Source organism: Daucus carota, chromosome 7, assembly GCF_001625215.2.
Source record: "Daucus carota subsp. sativus chromosome 7, DH1 v3.0, whole genome shotgun sequence".
Taxonomy (NCBI): domain Eukaryota; kingdom Viridiplantae; phylum Streptophyta; class Magnoliopsida; order Apiales; family Apiaceae; genus Daucus; species Daucus carota.
The window spans coordinates 4,603,184-4,616,807 of record NC_030387.2 but is presented as its reverse complement, the minus strand read 5'-3'; the positions used below and the strand labels follow the sequence as shown (position 1 = coordinate 4,616,807).

At 33.1% G+C, this 13,624-nt stretch overlaps 2 protein-coding genes across 2 annotated transcripts; one reads left to right on the top strand and one right to left on the bottom strand.

The window, feature by feature from the left end:
- Nucleotides 1-2,258: 2,258 nt before the first annotated feature.
- LOC108195415 (inorganic pyrophosphatase TTM2) lies at nt 2,259-8,655 on the top strand. The gene is made up of 11 exons (XM_064082178.1): nt 2,259-2,611; nt 3,354-3,468; nt 3,975-4,170; nt 4,253-4,366; nt 4,471-4,644; nt 5,609-5,803; nt 6,023-6,145; nt 6,221-6,342; nt 7,328-7,451; nt 7,544-7,792; nt 8,148-8,655. Exons 1-11 carry the CDS (start codon nt 2,275-2,277, stop codon nt 8,361-8,363), a joined length of 1,965 nt encoding a protein of 654 aa, XP_063938248.1. The 5' UTR covers nt 2,259-2,274; the 3' UTR covers nt 8,364-8,655.
- Nucleotides 8,656-11,838: 3,183 nt separating this feature from the next.
- On the bottom strand, nt 11,839-12,935 carry LOC108194516 (S-adenosylmethionine decarboxylase proenzyme). The gene is made up of 2 exons (XM_017361478.1): nt 12,875-12,935; nt 11,839-12,449 (listed from the first exon to the last, which is right to left on the bottom strand). Exons 1-2 carry the CDS (start codon nt 12,933-12,935, stop codon nt 11,839-11,841), a joined length of 672 nt encoding a protein of 223 aa, XP_017216967.1.
- Nucleotides 12,936-13,624: the final 689 nt, after the last annotated feature.

Below are 13,624 nucleotides of genomic sequence, written 5' to 3'. Positions count from 1 at the left end.
ATCCAAATCCACAAGTTTTCAAGTTCTCCTTGATTGCATTCTTTTATATTTAATTTTTCTTTTAATAGTATATATTGGCGTAAGATTATATATATATATATATATATATATATATATATATATATATGTATCTATATATATATATAATTATTTAATCCCGAGCATGTTTCTTGTAAATTTGATTAGATTCACAAATATTTGTTTAAATATATGAATCAATAAAATTTATTTATTCATCATTATTATTTTTTCAAAAGGAATTATCATTCTCTTCATCCTATTTTCTTACTCAATAACCTTTTATTCTCATTTACACTTCGGTCATCGGTCAAGTATTTGTATTTCCTTTTCCAATTTCACTACCAATTTCGTCATCAATGATAACTATTTAACCATTACTCATTGTTATCCGATAACCATTACTCATTGTTATCCGATAACCATCACCACTGACAACTAGTGTTGATCAACAACCGATGATGACAAAATCCGTGGAAGACACATCATAAATATCACTCACGATCACCGTCAAATCAACATCCGGTACTACAATCTCATATATTCGAAGTCACGACATACCTATCTTTAACAATTACCACCACCGATCATCAACAACTAGTATCACAATTCACAATCACCACCACCGATCATCAAGCAACTGATATCACAACTGTAAATTGACAAGGTATGACCGATAATCAAAACTAATTCTTATCTATCATTCATCTCAACATTTTTATACTTGTGTACAATCAAAAATTTCATTATGTGTTCTTTTTATAATCCTAATCAGACAAGCGAACAATCGAGGATCATTATTGATCTCCCCTTTCTTTTAAAAATTTGTTCTCCATCTTTCTCTTTACCTTCTTTCATAAATTTATTCGTTGTACTCTACCTGAACCAAATATTTTTTATTAATATAACTACTATGTGAGTTGATGCCAATCTATTTTGCACAAAAATGATTATTTATCAAATTTGTTAAAATTAAATAGGTGATCGTTCATTCGTTCAATTAACTCGGTAATCATTTATGTAGCAGTAAAATCACGATTTATTTTGATAAAAGGTAGATTCCTAAACATAATAATATAATAAATATAAATCATCACATAAATACCGAGCACATTTATGTCACACTCATTCTGAAGATTAAATTCTTAGATCATATTAATTGATAAATATGATTGCACTAACAATTATTATATTCAATGTGAAATTTTACACAAAACAAACGCACATAAAACCAAACCAAGCTGCACAATCTCTTATTATAGACACATTCAACACTATTTATTTAGTAAAAACTACAAACCGTAACTCCGTAAAAAACAAACACTTGCACAATAAAAAAATCTTAAAAAAAATATAAAAAGAATCGTGTAAAGAAGCCATGTTACAAACAGAGAGCTTAGAAGAGAAGCAAGAAAACATATGTAAAATGATATATATGAGGGCGGAGACTATATATAATACACAAACTGAGTCGGTGTCTTTGGTTTGTTTGTTAAGAACCCACTGCAACTCCTCTTTCACCACCTGGGTATGTGTTTTTATGCACATTTTGATTGAATTTGATCTTTTTTCTTGTTGGGTGTTCTTGTTTTAGTCTATATTGTAGTGGATATTTTTTGTTTTGGTTTATTATGCGTGTTATGAATTGGTTCGTGATTTTGTAGCATTGGGTTTCAAGATTCATGCTTTTTGCTTGTTTTGTGGTTTCTTTGTTCAAGATTTGGTTTTTGCTGATAATTTGGCTAGTTGGTTTGTTGTTTGTTTGTGTGTTTGATATGGGGTAGTGTTGAATTTATTTGATTGTTTATGAATGATGTGTAATGATTTTATGTTGTTTTGTAGTTTGATGGATGTTCTTTGATTAGTTGGTTTATACGTAGAGTTTGGATAGTGAATGTTCGGAGGTGTTTTGTAATTGCAATCTTTCGTATAGAATGTCCAAAAGTGGGACTTTTATGGGTTTATCTTGTGAATTGTGGGAGCTATAGGGATATTGTTAAATAGAGAGAGGTTGAAATAATTGGTTTAAACTGAGGTGCTTTTTGTTGGTGGTCTTGATATAGACAATCTTATCTAGCAAAAAAAAAGTCCTTTTATAATGCTATGTGCAGTTTATAGTTGTCTTATTAAGTTTATAGCTGTTTTATTATATTATTATTGCATGCAACTGCACAGGATGATTCATCATCTAACGTCGACCCTGTGTGTTTTTCTTTTTAATGCTTTGAAATTCAGACACATTCGGTGTTACTCGTGATGGCAAAAGATAATTTTAGTGGGGAGTTAATACAACGAAGGACTGGTCTGTTAAAGGATCAAGTACGCCTAGTTAAGAGGAAAGATTTGGATCGTTATGAGATTGTATCTATTCGAGATAAGCTTTCATATGAGAAAGGTTTCTTTGTTGCCATCCGTGCATGCCAGTTACTTGTCCAAAAGAATGATGGGCTTATATTAGTAGGGATTGCTGGTCCTTCTGGTGCTGGGAAGACTATTTTTACGGAAAAAATATTGAACTTTATGCCTAGCGTGGCTGTGATATCGATGGACAACTACAATGATGCTACACGGGTAATTGATGGAAACTTTGATGGTAAGCCTTTTTTTTATGCTTGAGACTGTATCTATGATATCATCTCTAGCCATGAGCATTCTTATACCAATGATCTTTATTATGTTTGAGTGGATGTAGCAGAAACACTTATAATCAGTTAGTTTCTTTCCATACTGAATTGGTTTTGTAAAAGCAAACGACTCTGACCATGGATTGTATCTACATGGATACCCTATATATGGTGTGGAGCAGGTTATGTGTAGGAATCTTCTGATATACTTCTTGTAAAGTTTTCCTCAATGCGCCATATTATGCGGGGAATTGTGAAATTCTGTTTTGTAGCTCTACTTTTTTGCTTAGTGTTACAAAGAAAATATCATTGGGATGTTTCATTTAGGCATCAGCAGACTTTTTGCATCCAATAACCCAACATTAGTTAGATTATTAATATTTACATTGTCTATGAATCATTATTACCTTACGTCTCATAATACTAGGTGTCTAAAATAGTTGGAATTTCAGTTTTTTAGTCTTTTGAACTAAACGAGATTGATATCTTTCTTCAATGTGCTCAATGAATAATCCTCTGTAGCCTATGTATATTTTTTAGCGAAAATTGTGTCAAGCTTGCTGTCGAGACTAGTAACTTGATGTCTTGATGAAATTGAACTAGTAGTTATGAATCTTTTTGTTGTTTGTCTTCCTTTTCCATGTGAAGTCAATCATATAATATGTTTTCAATTCGAGAGACATTTTTAATTGGGTTTATATACTGGAGCAGACCCACGCTTGACAGACTATGACACGTTGCTAAAGAACATCCATGATTTGAAGGCGGGGAAACCTGTGGAAGTTCCAATATATGATTTCAAGGCCAGTATGCGCACAGGATACAGGTTTGGATTTCTCTACATTGCTCTAGATGCAAGTCATTCTGTATATATATTTTGCGCTTATCATTCAGTTGGTAGTTTTGGAGTTTTGAGTCTTAAATTTCTTCTGTGTTCTATGCAGATTCTCTCATTCGCTTGATAAACTCGATATACAACTTTTATCATCTATATAGTAATTTAATTTATTTATATTTAATCCTCTATATAGTTCTTTTTGCCAGGAACTTCCTTTATCATTCAGAATATCAATTTGTTCGATCATTTTTAACCAAACCACTTGTATATGTTTTGTGCTATCAACTGAGGTCTTTAAATATTGTTGCATATTCTCACCCCCAACAACTAGATTCCGGATTCTATGTTCTTCATCGAAAATATCCTAACTTGAATCATTTAAAATTGGGGCATGTCTTTCTTAGTTAAAGTTGAATATGCTGCCATTGTATAATCAATGATCATTTACTCCATGCATAATTTCTTTGGACTTGTATTTTATGTGCTGAAAGCAGGACGATTGAAGTTCCAAGCTCCCGTATTGTAATTATTGAAGGAATTTATGCTCTGAGTGAAAAATTGCGTCCCCTCCTGGATCTCCGAGTATCTGTGACAGGTGGAGTTCACTTTGATCTTGTTAAAAGGGTCTTTCGGGACATTCAACGTGCTGGACAAGCACCTCAAGAGATCATCCACCAGATATCAGAAACGGTTAACTCTTGCCTACCTGAGCTAATATTCTATATGGTAGAAGACCTTCTCTAATCAATATCTCCTGCATTCTATGAAACAGGTATATCCGATGTACAAGGCTTTCATCGAACCAGATCTTCAAATGGCTCATATTAGAATTATTAACAAATTTAATCCATTCACTGGATTCCAGTGTCCCACTTATATCTTAAAGGTTAGCTTCAATTTTCTTTTTTTTATGTGTGTTGGTGGATGTCGGCTAGAACATTTTGCTAGTAATTAACTTTCTCAATAACTGTATTGTACTTGATCTCTTAGTCACGAAGGGATGTTACAGTTGATCAAATCAAGCTTGTCATGCCTGAAGAGCATACTGAAACTATGGAACAGACTTACGATATATATCTATTACCTCCAGGAGAAGATCCTGAATCATGTCAATCATACTTGAGGATGCGAAATAGAGATGGAAAATACAATCTCATGTTTGAGGTTTGTCTTTTACCCTTGTTGACATGTATCTTCCCTAAGAATTGGTAGGGAAATTCACAATCGTGTATTGTATCATCTAAAGACATATATTAATGCATCAAGCATTCAGCACTAAAGAGTAAAGACTTTATTAAATAGTAAAGAGTGAAGACTCCTTCAAGTGAAACCATGTTACAGAAAGGCAGAATTGTTAGGGAAGTTCAAATCAAAGAAATACAAAATATGTTATATGTTACATGCAAATGTGAAACTAAATTAACTGCAAAATTTTATAGATGAACCCCTAGCCCTTATTGTGTATGATTATTTTTAACACAAATATATCTAATATTAGCTCTTGATGTGAATTGGTTTTGGCGTTTGGTGGTTACATTCCCGCCTTTATTTGAGGTGTTATCCGCGTGCATGTTTGTACCGTACTAAGGTGCACCGTATTCATTTTATTTAGGCTCTAACTATTAGGTAATCCTGTGATCAGGAAAAGGTCTAAATATTTACTGTTACCTAACCTTAATTTGTAGGCCTTTATAATACGGATTTCTTGTGAAAGCTTTAGGGTTTTTTTCTAGGATAAGCACTTAATGTGTTTATTTTGCCAAGTACTTTTTGCATATGTTGGGACTTGGGTGTAACCAAAATAATAAAATGTTTTGCTCTGTAGACTTTAGTTGACAGGATGTTAATTAACTGTTAATCTTTCATAAGGGTCATTACAGCTTTCCATTAGCAAGCTTTAGGTTTATCACAACAAAAGTTTCAGTATCCACATACTGACAACAAAGTATAGGGGGTAAAACCTGCAACTTTAAGAGCATCATGCCACAGTAGCTCCAACCTGATATCTTAATTTATGCCTTTTGTGTTGATGAGCTACTTCATTCAGATTTTTCCTCTCAGAAAATGCTATAACACAAATAATAACATATAGTTTTTTGCCTGATCTGTCTATGCTTTCGAAATTTAGGAATGGGTTACGGATTCTCCATTTGTTATATCACCAAGGATAACCTTCGAAGTCAGTGTGAGACTTCTCGGTGGGCTTATGGCTTTGGGGTATACAATAGCAGCAATCCTGAAAAGAAGTAGCCATGTGTTCTCTGATGAAAGAGTGTCTGTGAAAATTGATTGGTTGGAACAACTGAACCGCCATTATGTTCAGGTGATGGTTGAATTTTTTTTGTTTTTGTCTCTATTTTATCTCAATTGCTATCTCCTTATTAATGTGACTACTGTATACTGCACTTTTACTTACCATTCCATGCTTTCTTAGTATCAAATTTTAGTTTCTTCATTGTCGACCTTTTTAAAGTTCTAGCTTGGTTAGGTGTTATGCTAATGTCTGTTTCTTTTTTCTATTTGTTCTAAAAATAATAAACAGGTGCAAGGAAGAGATCGTGCAGTTGTGAAGGGAGTGGCAGAGCAACTAGGATTGGAGGGTTCATACATTCCTCGTACTTACATAGAACAAATTCAGCTTGAGAAGATAGTAAATGAAGTTATGGTAAGTCAATATTTGTATTTATTTACTTTTTTCTTTGGCTTCTTACATTATGATCGTAATCAACATATGTTGTAGGCTGTACCTGATGATTTGAGGACAAAACTGAGCATAGATGAGGATCTGGGGTCAAGCCCTAGTGATTCACTTTCTCGAGCTTCATCAAAGAGGGTCACATTGAGAAATAAAAACATTAAAAGGTACAGCTTCTCTGCCTGTAGTAATGCATGATTTGAGAATCTTCTTATTGTTATTTAGGAGGCTATAATTGTATGAAAATTATTATGTACAATATCTTAACAATTATTATATCTATAATACAATCAAGAACAACGATAAAAACAGAGTGATCATAAACTGGGCAATATAATATTTTTACTCCACAATGTTTGTACGTATTAATTATATAGATGCATATACGTATTTAATCCTAAATTACATTAAATAAATTTGTAAAACAATTGAAAGTAAAATAGAAGTATTAAACGTATATACACACATTATATATATGATCCAAATTATGTATCATACAACAAAGAGGAAGAACCTGTTTCTGAATTATGATGTTGAAAGAACCTGATCCTAGTTTGTGTTAAAAGAAGCTATGCCTTCCAACCGGTGCTTTAGTGAAAGATGGCAGTGGCTTCACACGATTAAACGGATTATCGTTCTAAGAATTGTGAGCACGACAGATTCTTAGACACAAGCGAACTAAAAACTAAGAGAATTGTGTCTATTGTGACAATTACTTTTAGTGTTTTCTGTATGTATTTTCAATGTATCTCATATATTCAATTAAATTATAAGAATAATAATACTATTATTCTGAAAAAAATATGACAACAGTTACATTTATAGTTAATCTAGGAATGGATTATGTTCTATACTGCTACTTGTAACTGTTTGCATTATTTATGTTTCGTAAGATCAATATGTCTTGTGAGTTGAAACTATAAAGCTATCGGTACAAGTTGGTTGATTACATTGCTTTTATTTTGACACTAATGATAAATAATCAGATTAACTGTCACTTGCCTATTTTGTAGTTTACTGAGCATTAGAAAAGATCCAACTCTGAAGGCATGGCCGTGTGGACGTGTGTTTTATTTTGTAATTTCGTTTGCTTACTTTTCTTTCTACCTTCAGAAATTGAATTTGTTTGTGCTATATGATTGTCATGAGCAGTGGAATGTCACATTCCTACTCTACACGGAGGGACAAAAATTTATACAAGCTTACTAATTTAGCCTTCTGCGGTCAAAATTTTGATGATGGATCCACAGAGCCGCCACCAACCATTGAAAGTGAGGTAATTTGAGGCAACTTTTTTTTATGCTATTGTTTACCTTTTCCAAGGTGGTACGTACTTGTCTGATATTCTATTACTTCCTGTTTTTGAAGGGTGCCATTACCCAGCTCTCGGAACAAATTTTTACACTAAATGATAGGATTGATGAGTTTGCATCTAAAATGGATGAATTAAATTCCAATTTTAGCATTAAAAGAGTTTTGTCTAGCTCCCAACAACCTGAAGCTTGTAATGGATCAGCTTCGACCTCATACCTTACTTATGATCCACGCAATGGGTCTGCATTACTTTCTTCTAGTTCTTCATCTCAGCTAGCAAAGGAAACTGCCTTCATGGAAGAGGTACGATAACTGACCTCATTTTTATTATATATATTTGCTCTTAACTTCTCAGGAAGCCTGTGATATGTAAATGAATCGCCAATCTTAGCATGAACATCGATCTTTATTTCCAGGCAGTTCAAAAAGCTTTTTGTTTTCTTGACTAGATTTATGCCTCAAATAAATGTAAAACCTAAAATAAAATCATTCTTTCTTATTGTTTTGCTAATCTAACATCACTCATTTTTTATTTTTTGCAGTGCTAGAAAATATAATTGTTTGTAGTGCTAGAATATATAATTGTTTTTGTAGTGCTAGAATATATTACCATAATTTTGTCATTGATGTTTTATTTATGTATTATATAATGAAACAGATATTAAGCATTGCTCGTGGACAACGTCAAATCTTGCACCAGTTGGAAAATCTTACAAATAACCTCCATAACTTGGGAGAGGTGTTTCATCAAACAAAGAGCGTCCGGAAAAGCTTATTTGTTGATTATGAGCGCATTAGCGGTTCAGTGATCCTAACATTGGCAATTGGTGGTGTTGGAATCTTCTTGTTTAGAGGTTACGTATCCCGCATTTGATCAACACCCTATTAATTCGTTGACAGAGATATTTTCGCATTGCCTACATCTTCAGCCTTCCTTGAAAAAAATGAATAGTACAACACAACCCTTCTGGTTCGGGAAATTTAATGTTTTGAGATATTAGAAGGCAAAACTTCTGAATTCTCTTTAGTATCTGAGAAGAGTTTACTTATTATACTAAATTTTGTACGTTTAAAGGGTTTTTGCGGTTCTGGAAAAATGTGTTTTTTCATGACATTTTCCGAATAAATTATTAGTGAACGAAACTGAGCCAGTTTATTTAGATTAACTCTTGAAGATCTTTATAATTTTCCTTGTATGCTTCTCTTATCATCATCATATATGAAGGATCCTAGATGTGGAGATATTTGTTTTCCTCCATCCATATACAACATTTAGAGGTCAATATCAGGATTTGGTGAATCATAACGGATGTTTAACACTGGCTTTCATGTTTTGTTTTTTTAATTAGCAGCTCATGTATATAAAAAGGTTTATGTTAAGAAAGGTTTGGTTCATGACTAATGAGCATAATTATTATGAATAGGAATCTCAATCTTAGTTGTTCTTTGGGTTGAAATTTTTTGTATAAAATAAAAACAATATTTGGCCCACTAATCTCAATTTAGTTTTTGGTTGGATAAACAATTTGATTATATATAGTGGAAATCTTTGGTGTGCATCTTATTTTCTATACCATGTTTTCAATTAGCTAAGTTTGTAATAACTTAGTTTAGGTGGATTTTAGTTTGTTTTTTAATGGTATTGCTAAATGAGTTTAGTTGGTAATGGAGTTTAGTTCAAATGCTATAGTTTCTAAATTGATGGAGCGTCATTGTTCTTGTTATTGTCCCCGGCTCGTGGGATGATCTGTTTTAATTCGATTTCTTGGATCTGAAACCGTCTTTAATTTTATTTCTAGACCATATTAATAGTGACGGTTCTATACATGTATAAAAATCTTAGTTTATGGTTGGATTATTAAAATCCTTGAAGACCAAATAATTTATGGTTGGATTATTAAACTAATGAATGACTGAGATTCTTTAGGGAATACAATAATTTTTTTAGAATACTATTCCTTATACGTAGATGTAGGAGCATATAACTAGTCAAGTGCAATCGTGCATATCGAAAATACTATCCTGCATATCCGTCTAAAATATTGTCGGTTACAAATCAAATATTTCAATTTAAAGAGGACTACAGGACGCTCATTTTGTCATTCGTGTTTAGAGTTTAGAGCCATAGATTCACCGGATTATTCTTCATCGCCGTCTGTTATGTATAGAGGTAAGTTGCACAATCATCCATGACTTAACCATCTTGAATGCATACATACTACTTCAGATGCTGTGAATTTGATAATTAAGTCAAAAACTAATCATGCAGATGCATGATGATAAAAATATTAAAATAAGAATATTAATGATCGTTGGATTAAAAATAATAAATGGTTAAATTGTTGGTCTCCATTACCTATGTTCATATATTTATATAGTTTCACTCCACGAAAAATCGCCTTATATCGAGTCTCTTAAAGAACAATTATACATACTCAAAAAACACATATATCAACTTCATTATTCATCAAATATTTAATTATTAAATTAAAAAAATTAAATTTTAATATTTATCACTAAAAAACGTTGATAATTAATTGTAATATACAAACTGGTTCTAATGTTCTATATTCATCCAAAATGGTTTGCAGTTCACCATATTTAAAACTCAATTTTTTTCTCAAATTTATAAGTGTGAAATTATTTGTACATGTTTTGTGCGATTAATATTTTATACTAGAATCGATTTATATATATAAATATGATAAATTTTACAAATATTAATGAGATTTTAGAGTAAAATCAAATAATTCTCTATGAAACAGTTATATATAAGTGTGGGGGAATAATATATTACATATAATATATATATATATATATATATATATATATATATATATATATCACTAATATTAACAATGCTATCATATATTGAGCATAACTCTAATATATCAATAATATAATTTCACAATACCAAATTTCAATTCCAATTCTATTAATCCGAAATTTTAACCCATTCAACCTCGAATCTTAGACACACAAAAAGTACCTTACGATTCATGTACATAATTATTCTTTCATCAGTCTATTGTTTGTTGAAACGATCAAATATGAGTAAGAGTTTGTTTGGTATGTAATATTAAACCATTTATTTTCTTATTATTTATTTGTCATTTAAACAAACAAATTTAGGTTGATTATTTATTTTAGAAATAATTTATGGCCCGTTTAAAAGTCAAATCGAATAAGTTATTTTTGAAATAGGGTATTATGATATTAAAGAATCTGAGATTGGGTCTTAAATATATATTTAGGTTTAAATCTGGATTTTACAAAAAAACAGATCGATCAATTTATCTACTCAGTCATTTCTTTACGCTGTTCAGATATTTCTTGATTATTTTGTTAATATAAACCAAACTCTTTATTGACATCTCCATTCTACGACTTAACTTCCAAATATTATAAAATTAATAAATTTTTTTGATGTTAAAATCTTGATTCTACAATCAACAAGCAATTAAACACTTCTAGATATCGGCTAGGTGCCAAAATATATTGCTACATTATTAAATTAATAAGTTGATGTTAGAAAGAACTAGTGCCATCTGTAATTCAAAATGACACAGTTCAACCTAAGGTCTATTTTAACATTACAGTCCACAATAAATTTTCTATTTGAAGATGGTTTGACCGAGGAACTTGAGTAATTAAAAAACGTCCATTTTCGAATTCTAGACAAACAGGTGTCTACAAGGCAAACAATTTCTACTAGTAAAAATAGTTTGGTAGAGATCCACTTTCTCCCACATTTTTAGGAAGTGTATTTTATCACATGAAACTTCTTCCAAAAAGAACCTTTCCTCTTGGTTCTCAAATCCATAGCCACACCTGATTATCCTTGTATCCATTTCAAGGATTGAGACTCAAATTATGTTAACCACTGACTTCTTATCACTCCCTTCAAGGGTTTTCATAATTTCAATGAGTCCCTTCCCAGCTTTGTCATTTTTGATATCTTCTTCCTTCATTAATTGCAGATACCAGTAAATATGATTTGGTGGAACAATTTAAGGCTTGAAGCTAGTGACTTTGGTCCTATATATGCATAATACTTATAGCAATTGCTTATAACTAAAACATTGATTAGACTAACGCTTTCCCAACAAAAATAATAGAAATAACAATTGTCTGAGAAAACATAATTCAACAATTATAATATAAGCCACTGAAACAGAGCAACATCCACCGTACAATTTAAGAAAGGTTCAACATAAAATGACTTCAACATGAACTAAAATATGTAAGGTGCCTACCGAATGGCAACCACCACCTACCATTAGATGTTATTACTTATTGAATGTAGTAATACGATACGAAATGAACATATAGAAAAAAATACCCTTGATTTACTCATACTCCTTTTCCTCTTTCTCTTCCTCCTTCCAGCAGCTTTTCGGAACTGATCTAAGAGATTCACAGCTTTGATTCTTAACAAACTTCTGGTAAACAATTGAACCATCCATTCCAAGATATTCACAAGTTCTCTCTTCCAAACAATAGCCCTTAACATCCACAGAGCTGGTCTTTTCAAGTAGTTTAGATGCAAAATTAGCCTGCAGAGCTATTGATAACTCCTTGGGTTCAAAACAGTTCAAGACCCTGACAACAAGCCGGTCAAGACTAACAGAGTTTGGATCATATCCAACAGCTCTAAATTTTGCATAACTAAAGCCATGTTCAGGTGTAATGTGAATAGTAGAGACAACAAGGCCTTCAATTGCATACATGAAATAACCACATGGGTCAAATTCAAAACCACATATCTTCGAGTTTGGAAGAATGTTTCGTATGCCAGAGTCCTCAGTCACTAGAGTCGCAGAGCTTGAACTAGTTTTATAGAGGATAGATGCCTTGTCCCTGTCCAAAGAAGTCATGAACATTTCCATTGTATACACGGGGTTAGGAGTGTGTGTGGATGCAGCACAAGAAGCGTACACATGCCATTTCGGCTGCTCTACTACAAATTAGTGACTATTCCAACCTCTTCCTTGAATCGAACCAAATAATCTCTCATCTTCTCATTCATTCTCTATCTATAATGGATCAGGGCCTCGGTATCCTTCTCTCTTCGGCATAGGTGGGAGGAATACTTTAAGAACAACCTCTTTACTCGCTCATAGGAGCTGATCGATCAGGGCCTCAATGACCAATACCACATAGTCGTCGAACCATTCATATATATTATAAACTATCATAGTGGTCCATACCTATTATTAGGGACTCGTATTTCTCATAGTGGTCGATCGGATAGCCTTTACCATTGAATTAGTACATTTTTCATGAACTGCCTCTCGGACGGTGCTCGATACTGCTCGATCTCTTACACCACCACCGGTTCATGATGGAGCTTTTTTCTCCCAAACATTGCTTTCTCGACCCTACGTAGGCGATCCTTCATGTGGGGTCCTTCTTCTTCAGAATCTGACGGAGTCATCTCCTTCATTTTCGCCCTTCGGGAGTATGACTTAGAGTACAAAGACTGGTCTTGGTCCTCTTGGGACCTCTTTCCCCGATGTGCCTCCGACTCAGCACAGGTCACAATCGCTTTGGCCTCCACACCTCCAGAGGACTTTCACCTACAACTCAATATCTACCCTATATAGCTAGAGGTCTCTCAACCTCAACTAATCGCCTTCACTCTTGGGACCTCTTTCCCCGATGTGCCTCCGACTCAGCACAGGTCACAATCGCTTTGGCCTCCACACCTCCAGAGGACTTTCACCTACAACTCAATATCTACCCTATATAGCTAGAGGTCTCTCAACCTCAACTAATCGCCCTCACACTCAGGGCCGGCTCCAACTGATATAAGGCCCATTCCCATTCAACTAGCTTAGAAGACTGCTTCTCCTTCTCTTCGGACTTTGTAGCCATCCCCTCTCTCTATTTTTGAAGCATCAGGCATTGTTTTTCAGGAATCGACATGAGTTCTCCCGCTATACTCTCGCCAAAATCCAATCGCAAAGTAGTTATGACTATGGCATGGGAGTTTGAGAGGCTGATTTGTTCATTAGGATTTAGGGGAATAATTGTTGATACATTATCGGGGTAGGCATGGTTGTTCTTATTTATTGTTTAGTTTTTCAAGAGTTTGCTTGTAGTTCCCATAGAAGGCGCCAATGTTTGGAACTA